The sequence below is a fragment of the Phyllosticta citribraziliensis genome (genome assembly GCF_038025025.1).
Source record: "Phyllosticta citribraziliensis strain CPC 17464 chromosome Unknown J3D65scaffold_11, whole genome shotgun sequence".
Taxonomy (NCBI): Eukaryota; Fungi; Ascomycota; class Dothideomycetes; order Botryosphaeriales; family Phyllostictaceae; genus Phyllosticta; species Phyllosticta citribraziliensis.
The window spans coordinates 908,537-934,479 of record NW_027117348.1 but is presented as its reverse complement, the minus strand read 5'-3'; the positions used below and the strand labels follow the sequence as shown (position 1 = coordinate 934,479).

The following is a 25,943-nucleotide window of genomic DNA, read 5'->3' as shown; positions in this document are numbered from 1 at the left end:
GACGGGCGAGCGACGAGAGGGAGGTCGAGGAGGAGAAGCAGCAGCTGCAGCGTACAAGGTATGGATGTTTAAGTTAGGGGTTGTGTTGCAGCGGGCAGAAGAAACAAGGGACCGAATCCCTCTCTGGCTCTGGACGACGCTACGCTACCTGCGCCTGCGCCTGCGGGAACTTTACGAGCCATGTCAGGCACACTGTGGCTGGCGCCAGCGCCCGTTCTCTCCGCTCAGACGCGGTTCCATAAATATGTACCTAGGTACATACGCTGAACACCACCTCCCCGCAGCCACGGCCACCACTCCGCTGCCACAGGCCACACCCACCTATCTCCAAAGCTGGACGACCGTCTCCTCCTCTTCTTCCTAGACCCGTCTTTGTCCGCCTCCGTCCTACGCCTTCGCCGCCGCCCTCGCCATGTCACCCGACTCCGACCCCCCTTCCGATGCCAGCCTCAACGTCCCCAAGCATTTGACCTACTGGAAGCGCTGTCTCAAGACCTTCCTCCCACACTTCTACACCTCCAATGACTGCAATCGCATGACCCTGGCCTTTTTCATCATCTCCGCTCTCGACCTGCTGCGCGTCCTCGACGACTTCATGACGCCCGCAGAACGCGCCGGCTACATCAACTGGCTATATCACAACCAGCACCCAGAAGGTGGATTCCGCGGCTCGCCTGCCACCGACTTTGGCTCTGGCAGGAATGCGGACAACGAATGCTGGGATCCCGCAAATGTGCCCGCAACCTTTTTTGCTCTGTCGGCCCTGGTCATTCTGGGCGACGACCTCGAGCGTGTCAAGCGGCGCCAGTGCCTCGAGTGGCTTCCCAAGATGCAGAGGGCCGACGGCAGCTTTGGAGAAACCAAGGGCGAGGGTGGGCACATAGAAGGTGGTCAAGACCCGCGATTCGGCTACTGTGCGGCCGGCGTGCGGTGGATACTGCGCGGCGACGCCGAAGGCGCAGTTGAGGGCGTGCGCGACATCGATGTCCAAGGGCTTGTGCGCTGCATACGGCAGTCCGAAGTAGGTTCCGCTCGAACACAGCTTCGGCCTCCTTGAAAGCTCACCGTGGCTCTGCAGACATACGATGGAGGCATATCCGAGGCCCCTTTCCACGAGGCTCACGGTACGCTCTGCCTTTCCTCTACATTGTTGACCGTCCAAGCTGACGTACATGTCTCAGCCGGCTTCACGTACTGTGCAATCGGCGCACTAGCTTTCCTCGGCCACCTCCCGACCCAGACTCTTGCCGATCCCGACTTGACTGTCCGCTGGCTTGTGGCACGGCAGACGGCCAGGGTCGACGAAGACGACTCGTTCGATGGCGAAGATGGACCGGTTGCGCCCTCCTCCGTCAAGCTCCAGAGCTATCCTAGCAGCAAGGAGCTTGAAAACCTCTCCTCCCACTTTGACCTGTCATGGGCCGGCTTCAACGGCCGATGTAACAAGATTGCTGACACCTGCTACTCCTGGTGGGTAGGAGCCTCGTTAGCGGTACGATCAGCTTCAGCCTTGTCGACTCCGCAATCAAAGGGCTGACAGTTTGCAGATGCTGGACAAATTACACCTCACATCTGAAGGCGCCATGCGTCGTTACCTCCTGGAGAAAACCCAGCACCTGGTTGGTGGCTTTGGTAAGCTGCCTGGGGACCCTCCTGACATTTACCATTCCTACCTCGGTCTAGCATCTTTAGCCTTGCTTCGTGATCCAGATGTGAAGCCAATCAACGCCATGGCATGCATCAGCGAAGACGCCTGCAAATTCCTCGAGTCTCTTCCGTGGCGGCAAAAAATCACGGGGAGCAAAAACAACCCAGTCAATATAGAAACCAGTTGCGGCGGCTAGCTCGCCGTGAACGCTGGGAATGCAATTGGAAAGAAAAGTGACCTCAGGGCCCTCTTTCAGTGCCCTAATTCGCCTCCTCTGCGCCCTCTTGGTCGCTATTGACTCCATCTACAGCCTTTTTGCTTACCTCGAAAACAACAGCAGCGTTCTTGCCAGGGTATTTTCTCCAACGGCCAAACTTCATCTCCTTGCCGACTGCTACAACCACGCACACACCGTCTTTGCCCCTGTCACCTCTCTCGAAAATGGAGAGGTCGTTGATGACTCCGCGCACGTTTTCCTCGGCCGTTTGATCCCCATCAATTTCCTTCGTGGCTTCTCCGGCACTCTTCGTCGCGCCAATCGTGCCGATTGCCTCGAGTCTTTTTCCGTCATCGCTGACCTTCCAGGCTCTGACCCAACCATCCCAGCTTCCACTCAGAATAACGTCTGTGTAGGGTATCGTTGCCAACGCCGTGATCCACCTTGGTGTCTGTGGCGGAATCCAGGCCTCGTTGATATCTGCGTCTGCATGGACCTCTTCTGGCTTCATAGGCGGGTCCAATCCGTGTGCCAACGGCAGTGTAAAGACGGGCTTCTTCTTGTGGACAGACCAAAGCGATATCGAGCCGTTGTCACTTCCCGTCACAAAAGTGTCCTCGTCCACCATGGCAATCTTGTCAATGCTCCCCTCAGCATGAGCCCCCGATGGTCCTTTGGCAAGTCGTTTCTCGCTGCTACCGCCACCGCGGAAGACCAATTGACTTTCTTCCACCACCTTCCACAATCTTGCTGTCCGGTCTCGCGAGCCTACGCTGACACAGCGCTCCTGGGCCAGCGCCCCGATATCCACCACCGAATCCTGGTGCCCAAACAACGTGTCGACGTATGCGAGCTCGTCCAGGCTCCACACCTTGATTGTGCGATCGCTGCTGGCGCTGAACAGCTGATTCGTATTCCTCCGAAATGCCAGCGCATTGACAGCATCGCGGTGGTGTGTGAAGACCTTCAAGGGCGTGAGGTCCTTGGCGTTCCAGACGATGAGTCTCCTGTCTGCTCCACCAGTGACAACGAATTTTCCATCGGCAGAGGCGGCGACGCACAGGATCGGGGCGGTATGATGTAGGTATTTGGGATCGTTTCCGTGGCTCTTGTTTCCTCTGGTGTAGGCGAGCTGCGTCGGACGCCGACGAGGCGTAATGTTCGAGGGTCGATCGGCTTTGGGGTCAGATGGACTTTGTATTTGCCATTTTATGAGGCACATGTCCTTCGTAGTAGTGTAGGCATAAGGGGCGCAAGTCGCAACGGCTGTAGTGGCTAAGTTGTCGGATCGAAACAGATTTTTTGTCGCAGAATTGAAATCGAGAGTCGTTGCGATGCGGCGATAGACCTTTCCCTTGCCTTCGGCGACATCTTCCTTGAGCCTCTCTGCTATGAGGTCGCGGTCAATCTCTGCGGCGTCGAAGCCGGCCTCGTCCACCTCCTCCTTGATGTTTTCGAGATACCGCTCGGCCAGACGCAGACGGCGCTCGGCCGCTGTCTCATTCTCTTCTTCCTCTGAGGATCCATCGCTCTCGTATTCTTCAGCCTGAGCGCGATTGTCGTCGTCGTCAGACTCGCCGCTCGAGATTGAATCTTCTCTGCGCTTCCTGCTTCGTTTTTCGGGTGCTGTGGCGGCGGTGCCAGTCCTCTTCCTCTTCTTCTGGGATGCTGGAGCAGTGAAGAAGGAGGACATGGCGAGAGATTGTCGGTTGCGGCTCTGCGAAGGCTGGCGTGGTCAAGCTTCTCGAGCAGCGGTCGTTGGTGGATGGTTGCGAAATAATTTCGAGAATTCGCGCCAAGAACTTCTCCGTCGGCGAGTCCAAGCTCCGTGACGCCGACGAAGCTCCAGCCCAGCGAACGGCAGGCAGCTCCAGCTTCCGTCAACATCACAGCTTGCCCGCCATCAACCCGCCGTCCACATCACCTCTGTTCTGCCTTTTCCACGCGTCATCCCTGCCTGGCCTCTCTAGTTCGCTGTCAAGCCTAAATATCTGACCTCTCCCATCTCCGACCTTGACCTGGACACTCTAGACCAACCGTCCAGCAATCATGTAAGAGTCCACTGCTCCTCTTCATCTCGGTGCGTTGCTGACCTATGGGAAGGGAGGTTTTACTCGGAATCACGGGCAAGGACTTCACCATCATCGCCTCCTCGAAGGCTGCCATGCGCGGCGCGAGCATCCTCAAGGCCACCGACGACAAGACCCGAACCCTGAACAAGCACACCTTGATGGCATTCTCTGGCGAGGCAGGAGACACGGGTATGACTTACGATGGCCCTTTGCAGAGGATTTTGATGCTGACAGGACTATCTGTGCCGTAGTCCAGTTCGCCGAATACATCCAAGCCAACATCCAACTCTACACCATGCGCAACGAAAGCGACCTCAGCCCGTCGGCGGTTGCCAGCTTCGTGCGAACCGAACTCGCCAATGCCTTGAGGTCGCGGAGGCCATACACGGTCAACTTGCTGCTTGGAGGCTTGGATCCCATCACAGACAAGCCCACGCTCTACTGGTGTGATTACCTGGCGTCGCTAGCTCCGCTTCCGTACGCGGCACATGGCTACGCACAGTACGTCCTGACCCCAGTCCAACGAACGCTGCGTTTGGACATGAATTGACACTGAATCAACAGGTACTACTGTCTCTCGATCCTCGACAAGCACCACCACCCCGACATCTCGTTCGACCAAGGCATGAAGATCCTGCGCATGTGCTCTGATGAGCTCAAGAGGAGGTTGCCCATCGACTTCAAGGGCCTTGCGGTGAAGGTCATTTCGAAAGAAGGCATACAGGAAGTGGAGTTCAACGACGAGGCGAATGTCAAGCCCGCCTAAAGCGGTCTAGGGGTTGGGGTGCGGTCAAACTATGATAATGAAGATGACGGGCATCAACGGCGTTCCCAACGTGCCTACCAATGCAATTTGAACACTAGAAGCAGATGAGGGTCTTGAGTCCATGTCAGGTCTGGTGCAGTGTAGCCTTCACAGTTCTAGTGGAAGAGTGCACGTGTAGAAGCAATTTCCAGCACGGCATGAGTGCAAAAGTCCCGGTCTGTTGCTACTTGGATTGGAGCAGGCTTGAGCCTTTGGTGCACGACACTTGGTGGATATACAGACGTGGCCCATATTCAGCCCCGACGGAGGGTTGAGATTCAAGCTGTTGATGGATCCAAAGCCCCCGGGACGGCTGAACCTTCACGGAGCCTCCATCTTAACATCGCTTGCTTGCACACTCAGACCCTAGAGGTACAGTCCAGCTCGTTCATCAAGGTTTCCAAGCCTTTTCACTGGCTTTCGGAATCTGATTTGTGAAGCCGATAAAAGCCGTCCTGAGAAAGACTCAAGCATGCTGTAGCTTGAGCATCAGATGCGGCAACGACATATGCTCTCAGTGCAGTGGATGTCAACGAGGATGTCGCGTGGCACAGGAGGTTGGGCGAGTGGGTGTCACAAGAAAAGCAAGGGCTCGTAACGAAAGCCGTTCGGGTCAATTTGCCATTTGAAACGTACAGCATCGGATGGGCGTACGCGCCTACCGGCCCAGAGTAGCTTGGCGCCGGAACATCGTTCCTCCCTGCACGGACCGCGGACGCGGGCGCGGGCGACAATAAAAAGCTGGCGCGGTCCTTCGTCCAACCTCTTTTTTCTCCTTCGATCAAAAAAGAACAGAGCCAGCCACGACCACCGCCCTGACTTCTCCACGGCGGGAGTGTTGCCAGTCACCTTGTGTGATGTGGCTCTGGAGATGAACGCCTCCTGGATAGGAAGCCCCCTCCCCGTGGGTCGTCTTAACTGACGGCGATGGGTTGGGGGTGTCGATTGATGGGACACATTTCCGTGCTGAGTGATATTGTTTTTTTTTTTTTTTTTTTTTTTCGCGCTACCTAGCGTGACCGCCCCCACTGGAAATACCTGCGCCCAATCGTCGTCACGGCAAGGCATTCGCATCCCCATAAGCCAAGCCCCAAGACGACTTCTATGGCGCAGCACACCCCGATTCTGCCGGCGTAGACGCCCAGTCTGTGAAGCCCGTCGCCTGTAAAGTCGGATCGCGACGGCCAGCATGAAAAAACGCGTGGTGTCGCCCGGCTTTCGGGCGCCAGCGCTTGCAGCAGACCGCGCGCCATCATTCGCAGGCCGATGGCTTTGGCTGGGAGGAGCACCCAGTCTGAGAGCGTAAAGTTGATCCACGATCCCAGCATCTCGGCTGGCTCCTCCGCGAGCTGTGTTACCCGATGTCTTCTCCGCTGGTTGCTCCTGTTTTCGTTGTGTGGACCTCTTCCCGACTCTCGCTCGTGCTCATTGCCCGACTGATTTCCACTGTCAATTTCGTGGTGTGCAACTTCTTCGACAACTTCGGGGAGCGCAATTTCGATGCTTACAACCCCGGTGTTTTCGTCTCTCGAGGCTATCCTCACTGTGGCGTTGCCTTGTTGTTGCACGGCCGTATTGGCGGGAGATTCGGCTCCTGAGCGACCTTCGGTGTCGACAATGGTATCCCTTGGAGGTGCACTCTCGCCAACGGTTGCTTGTGGTTCAGCTCCACCGGAGTCGGGCGCATCGTTGCTTGGAGGCTGGATGCTAGATGATCCACCAGGCGCATCTACAGTCCAGGTCCAATCGAGGAAGGAAAAGAGCCTGTTGACCCAACTGTGCTCTTGTGTTCCCTTCCAGTGGTTGAGCTCCACGTCTTGGTACCTCCGCCGCTCAGCAACCTCGCCCGTCGTGTACATGTCGGGGTTGTCGGGGACCAGCACCCCCTTCTCCACCGACTCGTACATCAAACGCTGTATACGCATGATAGAGTGGCGCCACGCAACAATCATTACGGCTGGCGAGGTGGCGAGCCCTCCGACGAGTCCCACGAGATTCGTGACCGAAAAGTCGTTGACCAGGAAAGACAGCTGCTGGCGCAAAACAGGCGTACAGGGGTTGAATGCTTGACGAGTCGGTAGAAATTGGGATGCGGGGACAAGTAGAAGTCTTTGGTAGGCTGCATGGAGAATGATTGGCGAAAATGCCAATTCAACTGCAATGGATAATCTGTCGTTGATCTGGTCAGCCACCGCTTGGCTCACCACATCTTTGGGAAGAGGGCAGACTCACACCCCCTGGACCAAGGGCTTCCATCTCTGAATTCGCAGCCGCTCTTTCCTCGACAGGTCGGAGCGCAGTACTGTTTCATCTACAGCCGATATGGCCAGAGACGCCCATAAATCGCCGTCATTTGTGATCATGGACATGAGCTGAGCAGGCAGACCGGCAGTGAAAAACCCAGGAATGTGATACTGATTGCCGACGAGCTGGACAAACGGCAAATCAGGGTCATAGTCGAAGGTCTACCAGGGTTTCAATTAGCAAATTCAGCTTTGTATGGCCACCAGTGGGGAGCGTACTAAAATACGGTCTTGAAGTGCGCTTGCCCACCACATGCAAGTGTAGCGAGCGAGCGTTCCAATGATTGCAATCACTGTGCCACTGAGGTTCTCTGCCTCGACTCTTCTGACGATTCTTGGATCTTTCTGGGCAGGAAGAGAGGCACCAGTCGAAAGGTGAACTCGTTTGCGCTCCACGACTCCAATTGCAGCGAGGACATCGTTTTGGGCATCCCGGAGAGCGCGACCCAGGGCACGTGCGTCTGGGTTTACTGGATGGCCATGTTCGTCGTACATCTGGACTCTTTCGTGCGGCACTTGAGATACCCTAGTCTCTGGTCCAACTACGATGCTGCCCTCGGGGAAACGCTCAGGGGGGCCATACGCTGAGCGACCCTGGAGCACAATTAGCATCGGCTAGCACAGAAGAAGCGCCACGGTTCAGGAAGCAAAGTGAGCAAAGCAGACGGTGCATGGCGTGCGCAATACTCACCAGTACGAGTCTGGTCAAAAACGCATCTCTCCCCATGACGACAGTCAAAGAGCGTCAAAGCAACTCGGAAGATGTGTCGCGCGCGAGATTGGTAATGGCGCTGCTGACCTCAAAGCGATATGCCGATTTTCATGGCCTGTAAGTAACGTTTTGTCAAAACCGGGTGGATGGAGTGAGTGCTTGGATATTTTTAGTCAGTGGGCGCGTCTCGGAATGGAGTGGTCTTCGAACGGGATGTTGGCGTTGAGCGACGGCAGCGTGAATGATGCGCGCGTGAAGGTCCGCCGCTAGTCGTGGAAACCCTGCGTCGATCTGCGATATCGATAAGGAAAATTGGATTTGAAGTTCAAGAAACTCCAGTCGCCATCTCTCTGCAACCAAAACACTGCTTCGGCCATGGCGCAAAAGGTCGGCTCCAAAACGACTTTCGAGGTCAGCAAGACCATCGCGCCCATCTACGTTGGTGGCGCCGTCGCTTTGAGCAGAAATGGGCGCATTCTCGCGACCTGTTTGGGCGAAGACGCCCTTCTGACCGACCTAGCCACAGGCACTGAATTGGGGCGCATCGAAGGGGTGTGTACACATTCGCCAAAAATATTTGTCTTTATCTGACATTGACATATAGAACAGGATGGAGACGTGATCACTTCCATGGCCCGTATGTGTCTCACGGCCAATTGACAAGCTTCCGCTTCCCCTGCTGACCGAGTATAGTGACGCCCTCGGGCTCCCATCTCGCGATATGCTCCCGTTCTCTTTCGATGCGCATCTACGCGCTCAAACCGTCGACTTCCGAGGATGCCATTATGGATGCCGAGCTCACAAGGTCTTTGAAGCCCCATACATCGCCGGTCGTGGTGTGTACAACCGACCGTACCGGAACTCTGCTCGCAACCGGTGGTGCAGATGGTATCGTCAAGGTCTGGGACATACAGGGCGGATACACGACACACAGCTTCCACGGTCACAGTGGAGTCATTGCAGCTCTGCACTTTTTCGAGGCCCAAGTCACCAACGAGAAGCCAAGCGGGAAAAAGGGCAAGAAGTCGCAAAACAACGACGTCGACGACAGCGCGACCGTAAGCTTCAGGCTAGCTTCTGGCGGAGAAGATGGTAAAGTCCGAGTGTGGGACCTCAACAAGCGAAAGAGCGTGGCGACCCTGGATTCGCATGTCTCTGTCGTACGGAGCATATGCTTCTCCGAGGAAGAGAATGCCCTGGCAACCGGAAGCCGAGACAAGACTGTCATGATTTGGGATGCGCGGACATGGAAAATCAGAAGCACAATGCCCGTGCTGGAGAGCGTCGAGGACATTGGATTCTTGAAGGACGGATCCGTCATTTACACTGGCGGCGAAAACGGAACTCTCCGGCTGTGGACCATTTCCAACGGAAGGGAAATCACCAAAGACCAGCCTCCTGGCTTCGAGACAGAGTCCATCGTTCAAATCATCCATCACAAGCAGCTGCCCTACGTCCTGACGATACACGCTGATCAAACTCTGGCGCTCCACTCTGTACGTCCACTGGAAAATCGCGACGAGGAGAGCACGATTGAGCCATTGCCGGTTCTGCGCCGCATCTCCGGAACCCACGACGAGGTCATCGATCTGGCCCACGTTGGATCGGACTATTCATACCTTGCTCTTGCGACCAACCTTGAGGACATTCGGATAGTCTCCCTTGCCTCTACGCAGGAAAATGACGCCGATGAGCAGATAGGTGGGAACTACTTTGGAGCAGACAAGGCGCTTCTCAAAGGGCACGAAGACATCATCATATGCATGGACACGGACTGGTCTGGGCACTGGCTCGCAACGGGAGCCAAGGACAACACGGCTAGGTTGTGGCGATTGGACCCCGAAAACAACTCCTACACCTGCTTTGCAACCTACACTGGCCACGCCGAATCTCTAGGTGCTATTGGGTTGCCCAAGAACAAGCCTCAGGTTGGTTCGGCGGCCCACTCGAATCCCTTGGAGCACCCTCCCGCTTTTGTGATCACTGGCTCGCAGGACAAGACGATAAAGCGATGGAACAACTCCAACATCAAGCAAGACACGCAAAAGGCATCACGGGCCGCATGGACCCGCAAAGCACACGACAAGGACATCAATGCCATTGATGTCAACCACAACGCGACTCTGTTTGCATCGGCTTCGCAAGACAAGACGGTGAAGATCTGGGCAGCGGATGAGGGCGAGACCGTCGGCGTTCTGCGGGGCCATCGCCGAGGTGTTTGGACGGTCAAGTTTGCACCCAAGGAGACGCCGTCAATAAACGGAAGCGGGAGCCGTGGGCTTATCGCGACAGGCTCGGGCGACAAGACGGTCAAGATCTGGAGCTTGACAGATTACAGCTGCTTGCTGACATTGGAGGGCCACACCAACAGCATACTCAAGCTGGCTTGGCTGCCATACTCGACGGAGGATGATGCTCGGGATAAGCGCGGCCCGGAAGTCGCGTCAGCAGCAGGTGATGGCCTTGTCAAGGTCTGGGACATAAGCAGCGGAGAGCTGGCGACGACGCTTGACAATCACACCGATCGCGTATGGGCATTGACGGTCAACCCGGTTACGAAGGGCCTGGTTTCGGGAGGTGGTGACGGCGTCGTCACGTTCTGGGAAGACACGACAAGCGCGACGATGGAAGCAGCTGCGCATCAGGAATCTGAGCGTGTGGAACAAGAGCAAAGACTGCAGAATCTCGAGCATGTCGGCAACTACCGCGAGGCCATCGGACTGGCTCTGCAGCTCAATCAGCCAGCAAGATTGTTCAAGCTCTTCAAGAATGTCGTGGAAGCCGAAGAGCAGGAAGAGCAGAGTCTGACGGGGCTACTGGCGGTGGATGAGGTGCTTGGAAGCCTGGCTGACGAGCAGATTTTCACGTTGCTGCTGAGGATCCGCGACTGGAACACCAATGCCAAGACTGCGCAGGTCGCTCAGAAACTGCTCTGGGCATTGATGCGGCTGTACCCAGCGTCAAGACTGTCGGGGCTTCAGCTGGCGGGTGGTGCCCACGCAAAGGGCAGCGTAAAGGGGGTCATGGAGGCGCTGCGGGCGTACACGGAGAGGCACTTCAAACGGGTGGACGAGCTATTGGACGAGAGCTACCTGCTGGACTACACTCTGAGGGAAATGGACGAGGTGGTGAGCGTTTGAGGTCGAAACCGAGAGGGCAAGGACGGGCAAAGGCGATTGGACTGGCAGAGACGATTGCGAGACGAGGTTGAAAAAGGAGGGGAGGTTCGCATTAAAGATTAGCACGTGGAGCGGGACAACGGTGGAATGGGTGGCCACAGTTTAAAAAATGAGCCAAGCTACTCTTGGTTAAATATATATTTACGGTTGACGCCAGCGGACACATCAGGCGGTGATTCGCCTGCAGTTTGGCATCCCATCCCCCAGCATGGATGGGACCCTGAAGCGTTCCTTGCATGTGCTGCAGCTACCCGCGCCGTAGTCAAAGGATGCGGAAGGCTGCTGTCGAAAGATAAGGCAGAGGACGACGGGCCCAAGGCGAAGCAGAGCATTCCTGCGTCTTGGGCTTGTTGACTGGTGCGGCCGGGGCGAACCATGGCTGAGAGAGGAGGGGGGGGTGTGGTCTTGGGGGGGTGGAGGGTGGACAGGCTGTCATTCAGTCAAATCAAAAAGGGCCTCGGCGCAATTGAAGGCAAACTAAAGGCAGACTGTTATTTCTCTCTCCTTTTGTCTCGAAGCCGTGCGCGCGCGCTCTCTGTTATCTTCGATTGCACAGCACCCTACCATCTTTTGCTGCTCCCTATTGTTTATTGTGTGTGCTTGGGCTTGGGCTTGTGCTTCCATTGTGCTCGTGCTTTCTGCAGTCCGTCCGCTCCACCTCTCGCGACGACTCCAAGGTACAGTACCGACCGACCGACCGACCGACCGACCGACCAGACCAGACCAGACCGACGGGAGTCCTCCGCTGTTGTCGCCGCCGGCGCGTGGCACCCACGCATGCCATCTTGAACAAGAACAGCCAGTTCCTCGCTGGACGCCAGTCCGTCATGGCCACAACCACCTTGACCGGGCGTTCGATCAATCCACCTCCGCCCGGGGCGTTGCCCTCGCTTCCCACGACCCCACAGATACAGGCCGCACGACCGGATTCGTCGGCCCTGCCCTCCAGACCACCCAGACCCAGACCCATCGCCAACACCGAACCCTCCCTCTCCCTCAAGCAGCCGTCCACGACCTGCGTCCGTCCAGGAGCAGGAACAGGGCCGCCCAAGAAGCACCACATGCCCGCGCCGCCCCAGCAGCCCAAGACCCTGCGCAAGACAATCAGCGTTGGTGCTTTCCCTCAGCCGCCCAAGGGTCCAAGTCGCACCAACACCAACGGCCCCAGTCCCTTGTCGGCCGCCGCCGCTTCGGTCGCCTCACTGCCCGATGGCCTGCCAACCAACAGGCGCAGCTCCTCCACCTCCCTGAGCGTCCCCAACAGCGACACGAACATGCGGACCCGTTCTGCGAGCGCAAAGTCGCGTCAGTCGCTGCTCAGGTCTCCTCACGCCATGTCCACTCCCGAGACCAGGACACCCTCTGCCCAGGGCTCCCAAGCGCAGTCCGTCGACACTCCCACCACGGATGGAAGCGGCGCCCACGACGCAGGCCAAGACTCGGCCGATAAGAGTTCCAGCGAGACCAAGGGAAACGTCGTCGTCAGTGTCAGAGTGCGACCGCAGGCTGGGACTGCTGACGACGTCAATCACGGAGATTGGGAGTTGGATGGCCGGCGAGGCGCCATTACCTATAGCGGCAAAGAAGGGGGCCAGTTCGTCTCTGGTATGAGTCGCTTCTGAACTGTCGGGACAAGCACGCTAACTAGCTCAAGACAATGTTTTCACGGCCAACGACAACAATGCCAAGGTGTACGACTCTGCGGCCAAGCGCTTGGTTCGCAGAGTTATGGAGGGCTATCACGGTACCGTATTCGCCTATGGTATGACGGGAACGGGAAAGACCTTCTCCATGCAAGGCACGGCCTCCTCACCCGGTGTGATTCCTCTGGCCATCACCGACATCTTTTCCTTCATCCGAGAGACCCCACAGCGCGAGTTCTTGCTTCGCGTGAGCTACCTGGAGATTTACAATGAAAAGATTAATGACTTGTTGTCGCCACCGCCTCCGACTGGCCCAGGCATGCAAGCTGTACCACAGGAGGAAATCAAGCTGAGGGAGGACAGCAAAAGGGGCGTCTACGCCACGCCTTTGAAAGAGGAGATTGTCCAAAGTCCCAACCAGCTCCTCAGGGTCATTGCCAGAGGCGACAACTCTAGACGGGTTGCTGGTACCCAATTCAACGCCCGGAGTTCTCGCAGCCACGCTGTTGTCCAGATTGTAGTCGAGAGCCGAGAGCGTGTGCCCGGAGGATCCTCGCTACAGGAGAACAAACGCGCTGCGACGATAGTTCCCGGGGGCGTCCGGGTGTCGACTTTGAGCTTGATTGACCTGGCAGGCTCGGAGAGGGCAGCGGACAGCAAGGAGAGGAGGACCGAGGGCGCCCACATCAACAAAAGCTTGCTGACGCTAGGTACCGTTATTGCTCGTTTGTCTGAGAGCAGGGGCAAAGAAGGTGCCGAAAGAGACAAACATCTGCCGTACCGTGACAGCAAACTGACTCGACTGTTGCAACCGGCGCTTTCTGGAAACTCTCTCGTCAGCATCCTCTGTACCATTTCGATAGGGTCCACGGGGAGCGCAGCAAACGTCTCGACGCACATCAACGAGACGCTCAACACGCTCAAGTTCGCCTCTAGAGCCAAGAACAGCATCGTTAGCCACGCCAAGAAAGCCGAAGAGGCAAACGCAGGCGGCGATGCGGGCAGCCGTGCATTGCTAGACCGGTACCGCAACGAGATCCAGGAGCTGCGGAAGCAGTTGGAAGCCAAGACGAAGGAAGAGGCGTCTGCCAAGGACGCGGAAGAAGAGAAAGCGCGCGAGGCGGAAGAGAAGGCCCGTCACGAAGAGCAGATGCTCGAACTCCAGTTGGCACGAACCGCCCTCAAAGAGCGAATCGAACATCTCAACCGGTTGATCTTGAGTTCCAAATCATTCGGCGTAAACAATCCGAGCAGATCGTTTTCGGGCATGGGATCTCAATATCGGAATTCCATTGTCAGCACCAACGAAGGGTATGCCGTGTCGGTGCGGTCTTCGCGGGCAAGCGAATTGACGCTCGAGGTTCCTCCTCACCTCAACCGCACGTCTTCGGGGGGGTCGGCGCTATCTCTTGCCCTGTCCAGCCACAGCAATGGCCTTGTTGGGGAGCATGGATCAGAGGACAACGACTCGCTAGGCGACAATGGCGACGGTACGGCCAGCGCGTCGGCTCAGATCCGAGCATTGCACGCAGATCTGGCCGACAAGAACCGATACATCATCACGTTGGAGAAGCGACTGCTGCAGGCGCGTCGGTCTAGCCAGCCGCGAGCATCGATACTGATTGCAAACGGCGGGAGCGACGACGGGGAAGGCGGGGTCGAGGCGGTGCTGAAGGAGAAGGACGAAGAAATTGCCGAGCTGCGGGCACGGCTAGACGACAAGGACAGGATGCTCAACGCACTGCGGTCGGCAGCACGGAAGCGAGACATAGCAGACCTCAAGGTTGATACGACTGTCGAGCGGACCCGAGCACAGGCGCGGCGGAGCGCGGGAAGCACGAGCAGCTCGGTGTACACACGACCGTCAGCCGCAGCGATGAGCCCGGCTTACACTCTGTCGCCAGGGTCGGAGAAGCGAATGCGCAACGTCGAGGACGCGACTCGGACGCTCAACGGCATGATAACCGAGCGGGTGGAGAAGAAGGTGTCGCCGGTTGACGCGAAGTGAAGTGTGTTGTGTTTGACGCATCGTGTGTTTGCAGGATGGGGACGGGAGTGTGTATCTCCATGTAGATGAGATGGTCGGGATGATGGATTGCTGGAGTCTTGCGTGCTACTGATACCCGGTTCTCAAGCCAACCAACTTAACTGCCTTACAACCAAGACAAGACAGACGCGACGCGACCAGGAAGAGACAGGAAGATACGAATAATAATGGATGGATTGGCACGGCGAGTTGGATCTCTTTCAGCTGAGGCAGGGCAGCGTCACAGATGGGCTTGACTTGTTTCACATTGCGCCGAAGCGACTGGCCCCAGCGTCTTGCCGCATCGGGCGGAGTCGAGGTGCAGGTCCTGTCCTCGTCCGTCCGTCGCTTGCGTAGGTCGTCGACTTGTTTTTAGCGCCTTGGGGTCGTGGTTCTGTTCGCTGCAGGTGTGCTGTTTTCTGTCCTGCCTGTCCTGCCTGTGCTCCGCTGGCCTCCACTGTTTTTCTTCCTTGCCTTGTCCTCCGTCACGTTGCATTGCATTCCTCCCTCCCATCGTCCTCTCCTCTCTCTCTCACACACAGACAACGCAACCTCGCATCATGCCTCTACGACTCCGCCTCTAAACCCTCTCCGTCCCTCCAGCTCCTTCCCGCTGACCCCCAGCCCGTCCTGGTCCTCGTCCTCGTCCTCCATTTCCCAATGCGCCCCTAGCGCAACTTTCATGTTGCCCTCTCTCCGCCCGCCGCGACTCCTCGACCTCTCACCTTGCGCGCTGGAGTCATGCCGACTCGCTGTCCACCATGCACGCCAGACGCAACAACCACCTCTCTATAAGCTCGCCCTCGACTTCGGCTCTCCCTCCGCCGACTCTGCTCACTCCGCGCACACCTCGCTCTGCCGCCGCCGCCAAAGACCATTTTCTCTCCGACCGCTCGCTGCCCGCGTCACCTGGCTTACCTCCTTCGATACTGCGCCATGAGAGGCGCTCGTCGACCCCTTATCCGCGGTTGCTTAAAAAGATTCTGGTCGTCTTCTGTGGCGTCACAGTCTTGGGCTGGCTAGCCGCCCGCCAATGGTACACCAATTTCCACAGGCTGTCCGCTCCGTATGCTCAAGACAACAAGGACCAGTATGAAATGGTTGGTGGTCTTTCGCTGCCGGATGAGCCATCGGTAGTCGCTGTGTTAGACCATAGGGGCAGAGCCAGGTGGACCATCTCGATACCTCCCAGCTACGCATTCCCCTTGGCTCCCGCGCAGTACCAGGAGCTTTGCGAACAAGCCTCCGAAATTTCTCAAAACATTGGAGAAAACGGTCGTGTGCTGGGCAAGCGCCGGTCGAGGGCGTACTATTACGCAGACCCGCATTTTGTCGACGTGAACCAGGCATTGGATGAGGGGCTGCTACCACCTGCCAATGCCAATGTCGGCATGATATCTGCCGTGGGCTTCGATGACACCGCGATGCAATCGAACAATGTCTACAAGGGCCAAAAAATGACCGTGTGCGAAAAAAGCCTCACCTTCGTCATGGAGACGTCCGACGCCGGAATGGGAAGCTCGCTGATGGCGCTGTGGCTTGCTTACGGTCTGGCTAAGAAGGAGGGAAGGGCCTTCTTCGTCGATGACACTCGGTGGTAGGTCGAGAATGTGCGCTCGTTCGCGATTTGCTCATGGTACTGACTTCTGAAGGCCTTACGGAAACTACACGGACTACTTTGCGCCACCACCAGCCCCAGACTGCCTACCCCCGATGACGAGCCAGGCCCTACCCTGCCCTCACAACGCCAATCACCTTATTGTTTCTGCGGCAACGATACCCTGGACCTTTGGCGACGCCTTCGCCGAAGAATACGGCGACCTTAAAAAGACCGGTGTCATGCGCCAGCTGCGCATTTTCGCCTTGGCTCGACAAGGCTATGAGGCTCTTTTCCGCCTTCGCCCTGACGATGCAGATTACGTCACTGAGCGAACCCGCTCTCTACAAGATTCTGTTCACCAAAATGGTGGATTAACGGTCGGAATGCACGTCCGGCGCGGCGACCGCCATCCATTCGAGTTTCAGTATTCCAAGGACTATATTCCCCTGGACCGTTTCATGCTGGCCGCAAGAGAATTGCTCGCTGAACGCACTGGGCATCAGCTAACCGCAAACGAGACCGACGGAAACGTTAATTCCCCCCGAACGCCATCTGATGCCGAATTCTTCAGCGCCGTGTCCTCCCAGGCAGTGTTGGCATCCGATGACCCAGACATTTACAGCTCCCCCGAGATGGCCACCACCGAACGCGCCCAGGACCGCATTGTCCTGGCCAGCAAAAAGACGCTCGAGGCTTCAGGTGCCAAAAAGACGAACAGGTACATCGACGAGATTTCAGGCTGGGAGGGCGGCTTTTTCCGCGACGTCTTCTGGAGCTTGGGCCTACCCTCGAAGCCTGGAGCGGCGGAAAAGGGCAAAACGGACTCGCAGGCTGCTCAGCAGGGCATGCGCATGCGAGAGCTCGTCGGCAGAGCCTACCTTCTCGATATTTCCGTCCTGGCCCACTCCGACGCCGTGCTCTGCACCTTGAGTTCCATGGCTTGCCGCTTGTTGGCCGTCATGGTGGGCTGGGAACAGGCAATCGTTCAGGGCGCGTGGGTTAATCTCGACGCGGGGCTCGGCTGGAGAGCCTTGGACTGGTAATCTACCTCGCTGTATAGAGCGGGCGCAATGTAGATGTTTTGTTAGTAGAAAATCTAGTTGTATATAGCACACTTATAGTATCCTATTCTAAGATATATTTATAACATAACTTACTACACTCTTATATTCTAACTAAGTATCTCTATACTATATGTAAATTTTTATTCTTATATACTTCTTAGAAAGCTATTATACGCGCGCTACTATACTATAATAACCTTATCCTATAAGGTTTATTCAGTTTTAGTACCTTCTAGGTAATTTTTAGATAAGCTTAATATATAAGCTTATAGAGTAGAATTAGGTAGTTTAAATAGTACTATCCTAATCTAGTAACTTATTAGTAAGATATTTAAAAGAGAAGGAAAGGCTTAAATAATATATCCCTATAGAAAATTACCTAGTAGATAGATAAACTTTAGAACTACTAGATAAATACTATAGGCCCTAAGATATTATATAGTAATACTTCTTAGGCTTAATTACCTTCTAATCTATCTTAATTTATAGGTCCTCCCTATATAAAGACCTAGCTAAGACCTCCCTACCTACCTAATAGGGACTAGGGTACTAAATACCTTATATATAGGTTCTATACTTCTATATAGTAGAAGTCTAGAATATCTTTTAGAATTACTATATCTTAATTAGTTATTAAGTTATTACTAGTTAAACTTTTTAGAGTTATTAGGATTAATAATTTTCCTAATAACTTTATATACTTCCTTAATATCTAGCTAAAACTAAGTTTTATTAAAGAGTTAGTTCTATACTAGATATAGCTCCTATATAATTATATAGGTAGAAAGATAACTACTATATAATTATATAGAAAGAAGGATCCTTTCTATTATTTTTTATTAGGTACTAGGCTCTAGATTAATTAGGCTAGTATACTTTATTAGTAGTTAAAGAAACTACTAATTATTAGGGTACCTTCTTTCTAGTTATTCTAAGTAATAGTTAGGTATTATCTAACTTACTAGTATTTTATTTTACTAGAAAGAATATACTTAGTTAGAGACTTCTATCTATTATTATATAATAGATACTAGTTCTCTTAGTACTAGAGAAAGGTATATAAGAAGGCCTTAAGTCCCTCTAGATAGCTTCTCTAGTAATAACTCTTTACTTTAACTCTTTAATTACTCTTTATTAAATTTACTCTTTTTACTTAAAAGACTTTTCTCTATCTATCTAAGACTACTAGTCTATTAAGATTTATATCCTATAACCTACTAGTAAATAGACTAGAAGGATATAGAGATATACCTCTTAGTATAGGCTTTAATAGTAGTCTTTCTCTATATTAATACTAAAATAAGGCTATACCTCCTTACTTTAGTATTCTATCTAAGGGAACCTAGGGGTAATATAACCTCTACTAGCTATAATCCTACCTTAGATACTTATATAATAATATATATTTATTATATTAAGGGGACTAGGCCCTAGTATATAGTAATATCTACCTAGAGGCTAATTTCTCTCTAAGTATTAACTTAACTATTTAAGGATTATATAAGAGAATTAGGCACTTAGGGAAATTATCTATATATCTAAGTAGTCTTAGCTATTTAGCCTATTTATAGGGATAGCCTAGATGATACTATTATATATACTACTTATATTTTATACTATTTAGTATTTAGTACTTACTACTTTTATATATACTAGCTATATTTAGTTAGCCTAGGAGTAGATAGCTATTCTATATAGGCTATATAATAACTACTCTTACTCCTTACCTATTAATTAATAGTAGTCTAGGAGACTTACTCTATAAGGTACTATAATATATTAATCTCTAAATTTCTTACTACTATTTAAAAGAGTATAGAATATAGCTAAGACTTTAACTTTTAGCTCCTAAACTATATATACTATTATATAGGAAGAGGTAGAAGGTTATTATAAAAATAAGGTCTTTATCTAAGATTAGATACTAAAGTATAAAGATAATAAGTAGATTATTTATCTCCTAATATTATTTATAAGTACTATAGGCTAAGCCCTATTAAATAGTATATATTATAATAGGCGTCGCGCGCCTATATAAGTACTAATACTAGTATAGATAAACCTAGTATTATATAGTTATAAGCTACTAACTACTATAGCCTTAGGCTAATATATTATAATAACCTATTAATATCTTACCTTAGTATTAACCTACTATTAACTATTAACCCTTATATAAGGGATAGGAAGTAAGTAGGTATAAAGGAAAGATTAGGAAATAGATAGAAAGTAAGTATCTTTTATATTTTATTCTTTTATACCTAGTTAAACTATTATCTATTAAATACTTAGTTATTTATTTATTTATACTTATTATTTATACCTAAATCTTATACTACTTAAATAATAAGATAAAGGCTAGATAGTAGCTTATTTTAGTTAGAGCCTACTTATTTACTACTAGTTACTATCTCTTATACCTCTTCTAGTGCTAGTATTTTAGCTAACTAAGTAAGTATATTAGTAAGTAGCTAGTCCTACCTATATTTTATAGTATAGCTTCTATAGATTAGGAGCTTCTTATTACCTAATTATTAGATATATAAGATTAGTAGAAATTAGGTAAGTAAAAGGCTCTAGGATATTATTAATAAGTACTATTAATTTTACCCTCCCCTACCTAGCCTATTATTATATATTTACTAAGCTAGTTATTACTATTATACTTATTACTATTTACTTATTTATCTTAAGTACTATTTTATAGATACTATATAAGCTATAAGATTAATACTTATAATTTTATAGTAGGTTAGTATATAATTTATAGAATAATAATACTATACTATCTAATTTTTATTAGTTCTATTTTTATTAAGTATAATATTATTCTAGGTATCTCTACCTATAAAGTATAGAAGATAAGCCTAGATAATTAATTCTCTAGTTTTTCTATAATTCTTTTATAGATATTAGATTATTAAGGTCTAATAAGTTTCTAGGACTATTCTATTATACTTTAAGGTTAGTAGTTTATATAATGAGTTATAAAGGTAGATTTAGATATAATTATATAATAAATTTAATAAACTAACTATAAGAACTATAAGTACTTCTAGTAGCCTAGGCTAAAAAAGATAAGGAAGAAGAGGTATATTAGTTAGATAAGGAAGAAGAATAGGGTCTTATAGTAGTAGCTACTCCCTAAGTAGCTAATAATAGGGGCCTATAATTATATATAGAGGACTATTAATAATAGTCCTACTATTAGTAATTAATTTCTAACTACCCTTATAAGGTATAGGGCTAGCTTAGGTACTACTTAGGCTATTTACTAGACTAGGAGTACTACCTATAATTATCCTACTACTAGGAATAGATAGTAATAAGATAATATAGCTAAGCTAAGCTAATTAGCTAATACTAGATACTATAGAAATAACTCTCTCTTAGACTAGTAGAGAGTTATTATTACTAATAGAAGCTAACTAATACTATATAAGAATAGCTTCCCTAATTTAGATAGTCCTAATAAGCTAGATACTAGTACTAAAGTAAAGACTATAGTTTAGGGGGGATAATATATTATTATTCCTTAAGATATATTATTACGCGCTATAGTATATATAGTTTATATTTTATAGTATTTAGCACTTAGTATTTACTACTTATATATATACTATTACACGACGCGGCGCGCGCAGGTTATATTTTATAGTGTCTAGTACTTAGTATTTATTTTTTTTTCTATATATACTAGCCGTTTCTAGTTAGCTAGAGAGTAGATAGTTATTCTATATAGGCTATATAGCGACTACTCTTACTCCTTACCTATTAATTATTAGTAGTTAGTATTAATTCACTCTACTAGGCGCTATAATACTATTAATAGGTCTCTTACTACTTATAAGAGGATAAGACTTATTATCTATCCCTTACTAATAAGTTATCTTACTTTAATCATGTCCTATAAGGTATTAGGTCAAAATACTACGGTTTTAGATATACTAGAAGTACTAGGTATTATTATTTTTATAGTCTATAGCCTTAGATAAGGTATATAAGTAAGATTCTAGACTAAGATAGTCCTATTAGTAATAGAGATATAACATCTTATTATATTATATAGTTAATAACCTATATAATAGCTAAGAGTAACTAGTCTACTAATAGTATAGTACTATTAGCCACTCCTTAAATAATACTAATAGCCAGCTAGTAGTCTATAACTACTAGCCTATTATCTAGCTAACCTATTACCCCTTAGGGTAATAATAATAATAAACTACCTACTATTACTATACTAATAACTTAGTAGCTCTAGGAGTAGGTCTTAGGTCTTATATAGGTAATTTATAATAGGGGTAATATACTAGGCTATAAAGTTTAGTACTAATTTACTAATCCTAAGTACTAGTCTAGTAATAGCATACTAGATAACTACTATATATAGTATAGTATAACTCGTCCTATAGATAGGCATATAAGCTAAATATATATTAATTAGACTAACTACCCTAGCTAGGGCTAGGGGCTAACTATATAGGCTAGGGCCCCTACCTATACTAGGGCTACTACCCTAAATGCGCTAGGTACTAAGTAAAGATATATAGATATATAATAAAATAGTAGCTATATATTAGTAATATCCTTATTATAAAGTCTAGTTATCCTCCTATATATAAAACTCTAGTTTTCCTATTAAGCCCTAGTAGTCTAATACTTCCTAGGGCTAATTATTAGGTATCTAATATAGAATATTAGTAATACTAATATTAGGGGCTATTAGATCTATAAGTCTAGTAGGGTAGTTAGTAGTACTATTAATATTAGTATTATATTATTATTAATTATTAAGGAGCTTAGTAAGTAGATTATTCTATACCTTAGAGTTAATATTATTATTAGTAGGTAGGATATAGATATACTAAATATTAATATTATAGTCCTCCTAGAAAGTCTAGAGTAGTAGTCTATATATAACTATAGAAACTACCTATACTACTATACTATTACTAATATTAATATTAAAACCCTTAATAAAGGCTTTAGACTTAGTAAGGTAGTAGTAGTAGATTAAGGGTATATACCTTAGATATATAAGCTACTTATACTTATACTAAAGGGGGTTATAGTTAGGGAGTAGGGTAATATAGTAACCTATACTAAGCTTAAACTATAATATAAGAATAATTATCTTATTCTAAGAACCTTAGATAAGGAGACTACCTAGGATTAAGTAAGTAACTATAATAGGGTCTATAATACTTAATAGTATAGGGATATTATAGTCTATTTATAGGGTATAGGTTCTAATACCTATAATTTTAGGGTTTCTTATTATTAGGTAATTATAGATCCTAGTTAGTATAGCTTTATTATTATTAAACCTAATAATAAAATAGTTATTAGGTACTTTAATAGTAACTATACCCTAACCTATATAGGTAGGGCTACTACTAGCTATATAGTAGGCTTCCTCCTTCTTAAGGGTAGTAGTAGCTTATATATTAGCTTTATTATTAGTCTACTTATTATACTAGTATATTTCTTATAATATCTCTTTAGGGATATAATTAATCTAGCTACTATAGGTACCTAGGATAGCTATAGAGTAGTTAGATTATACTTCTAGTATACCCTTACTATATATCTTAAGAAAATTAGGGTTACTTATAATTATAGTAGTATCCTCTAGGGTAATATTAGATAAAGTATATAGGTAGTAGATAAAGTCCTTATCTTTTATAGAGACTATTAGGGCCTATTAATTCTTTCTATTATCTATCTAAGGGGTATAGTACCTATTACTAATAATATACTCTTTATCCCTTTCTACTAGATACTTTATAAACTTCTAGAGCTATAGTATTAGGAACTAGTAAAAGTTAGCTAGGTCTAATATTAATAGGTAGAATTATAATTCTATAAGGAAGATTAAGTATATATAATCTAATATAAATTTAGGGACCTTAAATATATAGTCTAGGATTAGAAGTAGACTATAGTACTTATATAAGTTAACTATAATACTATACTATAGGATAGTAGAGTTAATATTAGGGTCCCCTTCCTCCTTATAGCCTAGGAACTATTAGTAACCCTAGTCTCTATAGAATAAGTATCTATCTAGCTTAGTAAGATAGGTAAAATATACCTATCCCTACTTATTAATAATTAGTAAACTAAAACCTATAGGGTAGTATAGTCTATTTATACTACCTTCTATAAGGAAATAGGGATATAGGCTCTTAGTATTATAGTCCTTAAAATTATAACTAGTATAGTAAAGCTAAATAACTATTAATAGTATAGTAATAAGTTAGCTAGATAAATAGACTCCTTATAGTAGTAGGGTATTATTATAGATAATATAATAATAGGCCCCTATATACTTAAAAAGTAGCTATTTATAGGTATCCTAGAGGAAGTAACCCTTTCTATAATTAGAGGGTTTAAAGGTATTAATATTATATAGCTTTAGCTTCTAAGACTCCTTTAAGTATATCTAGTTACTAGCTATAGTTAATCTAGCCTTATCTTTACTAGGGTTATTATTATTATCTCTATAGAGTATTAAGGTATTATTATCTATAGTACTATATTTATTAATATTATAGGTAGCTCTACCCTTACCCTTATAGTAGGTTATAATAGGGGTCTTATTATTACTAGATATTAGGATAAAACCCTCTACTTTATTAGTATCTAGTATAATAGGGGTCTTTCTAATTAGTATAAGAAGCTATTTATACTTTAAAAGAGTAGTTATAGCTATTAGTAAAGTACTATTTAGCTAGTTTCTATTATAGTTTAGGGGCTAGCTATTATTCTTCTTTATATTAGGGGTCTTACCTTTACTACTTTATCCTATAATTATAACCTCCTCCTTATTACTTTCCTTAGTATTATTATCTTAAGTATATTAAGATTACTTAGTAATAGTAGATAAGCTACTTATAGGTATACCCTACTTAGTTATTATTAGTATTTCTAATAGGTATAGGAGTAAGGATATACTTCTAGGTATTTCTAGAGATATAATTATAGCCTTTAATATAATACCCTTAGGTTTAATTAGTATAGCTAGGGGTAAGCCTATACTATTACCTTTAGTACCTTTCTTTAGCTTTATAATATAATAAGGAACTATATTAAGTAAGTTAGGTTTATTAGCCTTAGTTAAGTAGGTAAAGTATTAGGTAGTAGTATCTTTAATAGCTAAAGTACTTACTAATATACTAGGGGTACTTTTCTTTTTTAGGGGTATAGTATAAAGGATAATATATAGTATAAGTTAAAGGGTATACTAGTTATAAGGGTAGGTTAATAGTATAGTAAAGATTAGCTATATACTAAAATAGTAGCTCTTAAGTTTATAGGTACTAAGCCCTAAATAGTCCTAGATTAAAATAACTAATTTAAGAAAATCTATTTAGCCCTCTATATTACTTATATATTCCCTATACCTCTCTAAATAAAGGAATAAAATAAAGAAACTCCCTTATAACTCTATTATTCTTTACTATCTATCCTATTAAATAAAGGAAACTATTATTCTTCCTATAGTATAAAGGGGTAATTCCTATATAAATAGTAATATAAAATAATAATAGGAAATAAGGAAGAATAGGAATACTAATATTAACTATACTATATTTATAAATACTATAGGCTAAGGGCCCTTATATAGGGGGGATTACTACTAAAGGGCTAGAGTACCTAGCCTAGAAATAGGTTTAATAGCTACTCTATAGCTTAATAGTATCTCTACTATTAGCTAGGATATAGTTATTAGTAGGGTATATAGCTATAGTATATATTAGTAGTTTTAGTATATATAGTAGTTATCTTCTTATAGAGTATAGGGTGGTACTAGTCTTAAGTCTTTTATTATACTCTTTAATAAGGTCTATAGTATTCTTAAGGTTATTAATATTATACTAGACTTAGTACTAAGGGCTATAGCCCCTCTATTTAACTAAGTACTAGAGCTACTTTATAAAGGGGTTATATTAGTAGTCTAGTAAGGTTTTAATTTTATACTCTAAGGCTAGGTTATTAATATTTACTATAGGTATAGAGTCTAGTAGTACTTAGTAATTATAAGGGTTATTATTAGGATTATATTTAAATTAGCTAACTAATATAATAGGGTAGATTTTTATTACCTCTAGGAGGTTAAGCTTATATACTAAGGGGCCTATAACTCTCTTTACTTAATAAGGCCCTATTCTTAGTAGTTATAGCTTTTTTAATAGGTTACTATAAATCTTATACCTAAAATATAGGTATAAGAGTACCTTATCTCTAACCTTAAACTAGACTAGCTTAAGTAGGAGTTATAGTACTCCTTCTAGGTAATAGTAGTAAAAACTAGGGCTTCCTAGACTTCTATCTAGTACTAGGTATATAGTACCTTAGTATTAATATCCCTTATACTCTTAAGATTACTAAATATAGTAGTTTATAGATTAAAGCTATATAGAATCTTATATAGTATATACCTAGTAGATATATTATAGGATATATTTATTATCCCTTATATATAGGGAAGTATATCTATCTATATATAATTAGGATTAGTAAATATAAAATAATATATTATATATTTTATAGTCTAGTTAGTATATTCTAACTATCTATTAGCCTATAGGTAATATACTATAGTACTATAGAATTATACCTTTAGTATTATAAAAACTTATATAATAAATTTAGATAGCTATTTTAT

General features: G+C 46.8%; 7 protein-coding genes across 7 annotated transcripts; 5 read left to right on the top strand and 2 right to left on the bottom strand.

Annotated features, from left to right (window-relative positions):
- Positions 1–245: 245 nt before the first annotated feature.
- On the top strand, positions 246–1,876 carry J3D65DRAFT_97627 (geranylgeranyl transferase-like protein type i beta subunit). The gene is made up of 4 exons (XM_066804302.1): positions 246–1,021; positions 1,079–1,124; positions 1,182–1,492; positions 1,548–1,876. Exons 1-4 carry the CDS (start codon positions 413–415, stop codon positions 1,842–1,844), a joined length of 1,263 nt encoding a protein of 420 aa, XP_066651899.1. The 5' UTR covers positions 246–412; the 3' UTR covers positions 1,845–1,876.
- Positions 1,857–3,626, bottom strand: J3D65DRAFT_636164 (WD40-repeat-containing domain protein). The gene has a single exon (XM_066801378.1). It carries the CDS (start codon positions 3,556–3,558, stop codon positions 1,909–1,911), a length of 1,650 nt encoding a protein of 549 aa, XP_066651898.1. The 5' UTR covers positions 3,559–3,626; the 3' UTR covers positions 1,857–1,908.
- Positions 3,627–3,723: 97 nt separating this feature from the next.
- On the top strand, positions 3,724–4,928 carry J3D65DRAFT_97598 (nucleophile aminohydrolase). The gene is made up of 4 exons (XM_066804301.1): positions 3,724–3,916; positions 3,969–4,126; positions 4,189–4,438; positions 4,502–4,928. Coding segments are annotated over exons 1-4 (612 nt in total). The 5' UTR covers positions 3,724–3,914; the 3' UTR covers positions 4,704–4,928.
- A 418-nt stretch (positions 4,929–5,346) lies between these two features.
- On the bottom strand, positions 5,347–8,146 carry J3D65DRAFT_661459 (uncharacterized protein). Its single transcript, XM_066802603.1, has 4 exons — positions 7,737–8,146; positions 7,265–7,639; positions 6,975–7,207; positions 5,347–6,911 (listed from the first exon to the last, which is right to left on the bottom strand). Exons 1-4 carry the CDS (start codon positions 7,770–7,772, stop codon positions 5,753–5,755), a joined length of 1,803 nt encoding a protein of 600 aa, XP_066651896.1. The 5' UTR covers positions 7,773–8,146; the 3' UTR covers positions 5,347–5,752.
- On the top strand, positions 8,120–11,098 carry J3D65DRAFT_636156 (WD40-repeat-containing domain protein). Its single transcript, XM_066801377.1, has 3 exons — positions 8,120–8,309; positions 8,367–8,394; positions 8,451–11,098. The coding sequence occupies exons 1-3, from the start codon at positions 8,133–8,135 to the stop codon at positions 10,895–10,897; spliced, it is 2,652 nt and encodes an 883-aa protein (XP_066651895.1). The 5' UTR covers positions 8,120–8,132; the 3' UTR covers positions 10,898–11,098.
- Positions 11,099–11,469: 371 nt separating this feature from the next.
- Positions 11,470–14,717, top strand: J3D65DRAFT_97535 (kinesin motor domain-containing protein). The gene is made up of 2 exons (XM_066804300.1): positions 11,470–12,541; positions 12,591–14,717. The coding sequence occupies exons 1-2, from the start codon at positions 11,764–11,766 to the stop codon at positions 14,585–14,587; spliced, it is 2,775 nt and encodes a 924-aa protein (XP_066651894.1). The 5' UTR covers positions 11,470–11,763; the 3' UTR covers positions 14,588–14,717.
- Positions 14,718–15,366: 649 nt separating this feature from the next.
- Positions 15,367–17,248, top strand: J3D65DRAFT_606172 (uncharacterized protein; the record flags this gene model as incomplete). Its single annotated transcript, XM_066798425.1, has 2 exons — positions 15,367–16,202; positions 16,258–17,248. 2 exons carry the CDS (start codon positions 15,367–15,369, stop codon positions 17,246–17,248), a joined length of 1,827 nt encoding a protein of 608 aa, XP_066651893.1.
- Between the last annotated feature and the right edge of the window lie 8,695 nt (positions 17,249–25,943).

Excerpts from the sequence above, each read along its gene's own strand:
- J3D65DRAFT_97535 (XM_066804300.1), top strand. The coding sequence starts at position 11,764 with ATGGCCACAACCACCTTGACCGGGCGTTCGATCAATCCACCTCCGCCC. Across the intron at positions 12,542-12,590 it reads AGGGGGCCAGTTCGTCTCTG|ACAATGTTTTCACGGCCAAC; the intron begins GTATGAGTCGCT and ends AACTAGCTCAAG.
- J3D65DRAFT_97598 (XM_066804301.1), top strand. Across the intron at positions 4,127-4,188 it reads TGGCGAGGCAGGAGACACGG|TCCAGTTCGCCGAATACATC; the intron begins GTATGACTTACG and ends TCTGTGCCGTAG. Across the intron at positions 4,439-4,501 it reads GCGGCACATGGCTACGCACA|GTACTACTGTCTCTCGATCC; the intron begins GTACGTCCTGAC and ends CTGAATCAACAG.
- J3D65DRAFT_97627 (XM_066804302.1), top strand. The coding sequence starts at position 413 with ATGTCACCCGACTCCGACCCCCCTTCCGATGCCAGCCTCAACGTCCCC. Across the intron at positions 1,125-1,181 it reads CCCTTTCCACGAGGCTCACG|CCGGCTTCACGTACTGTGCA; the intron begins GTACGCTCTGCC and ends TACATGTCTCAG. Across the intron at positions 1,493-1,547 it reads GGGTAGGAGCCTCGTTAGCG|ATGCTGGACAAATTACACCT; the intron begins GTACGATCAGCT and ends GACAGTTTGCAG.
- J3D65DRAFT_636164 (XM_066801378.1), bottom strand. The coding sequence starts at position 3,558 with ATGTCCTCCTTCTTCACTGCTCCAGCATCCCAGAAGAAGAGGAAGAGG.
- J3D65DRAFT_661459 (XM_066802603.1), bottom strand. The coding sequence starts at position 7,772 with ATGGGGAGAGATGCGTTTTTGACCAGACTCGTACTG. Across the intron at positions 7,208-7,264 it reads CACTTCAAGACCGTATTTTA|ACCTTCGACTATGACCCTGA; the intron begins GTACGCTCCCCA and ends AAACCCTGGTAG. Across the intron at positions 6,912-6,974 it reads AAGCCCTTGGTCCAGGGGGT|ATTATCCATTGCAGTTGAAT; the intron begins GTGAGTCTGCCC and ends GATCAACGACAG.
- J3D65DRAFT_636156 (XM_066801377.1), top strand. The coding sequence starts at position 8,133 with ATGGCGCAAAAGGTCGGCTCCAAAACGACTTTCGAGGTCAGCAAGACC. Across the intron at positions 8,310-8,366 it reads AATTGGGGCGCATCGAAGGG|GATGGAGACGTGATCACTTC; the intron begins GTGTGTACACAT and ends CATATAGAACAG. Across the intron at positions 8,395-8,450 it reads CGTGATCACTTCCATGGCCC|TGACGCCCTCGGGCTCCCAT; the intron begins GTATGTGTCTCA and ends GACCGAGTATAG.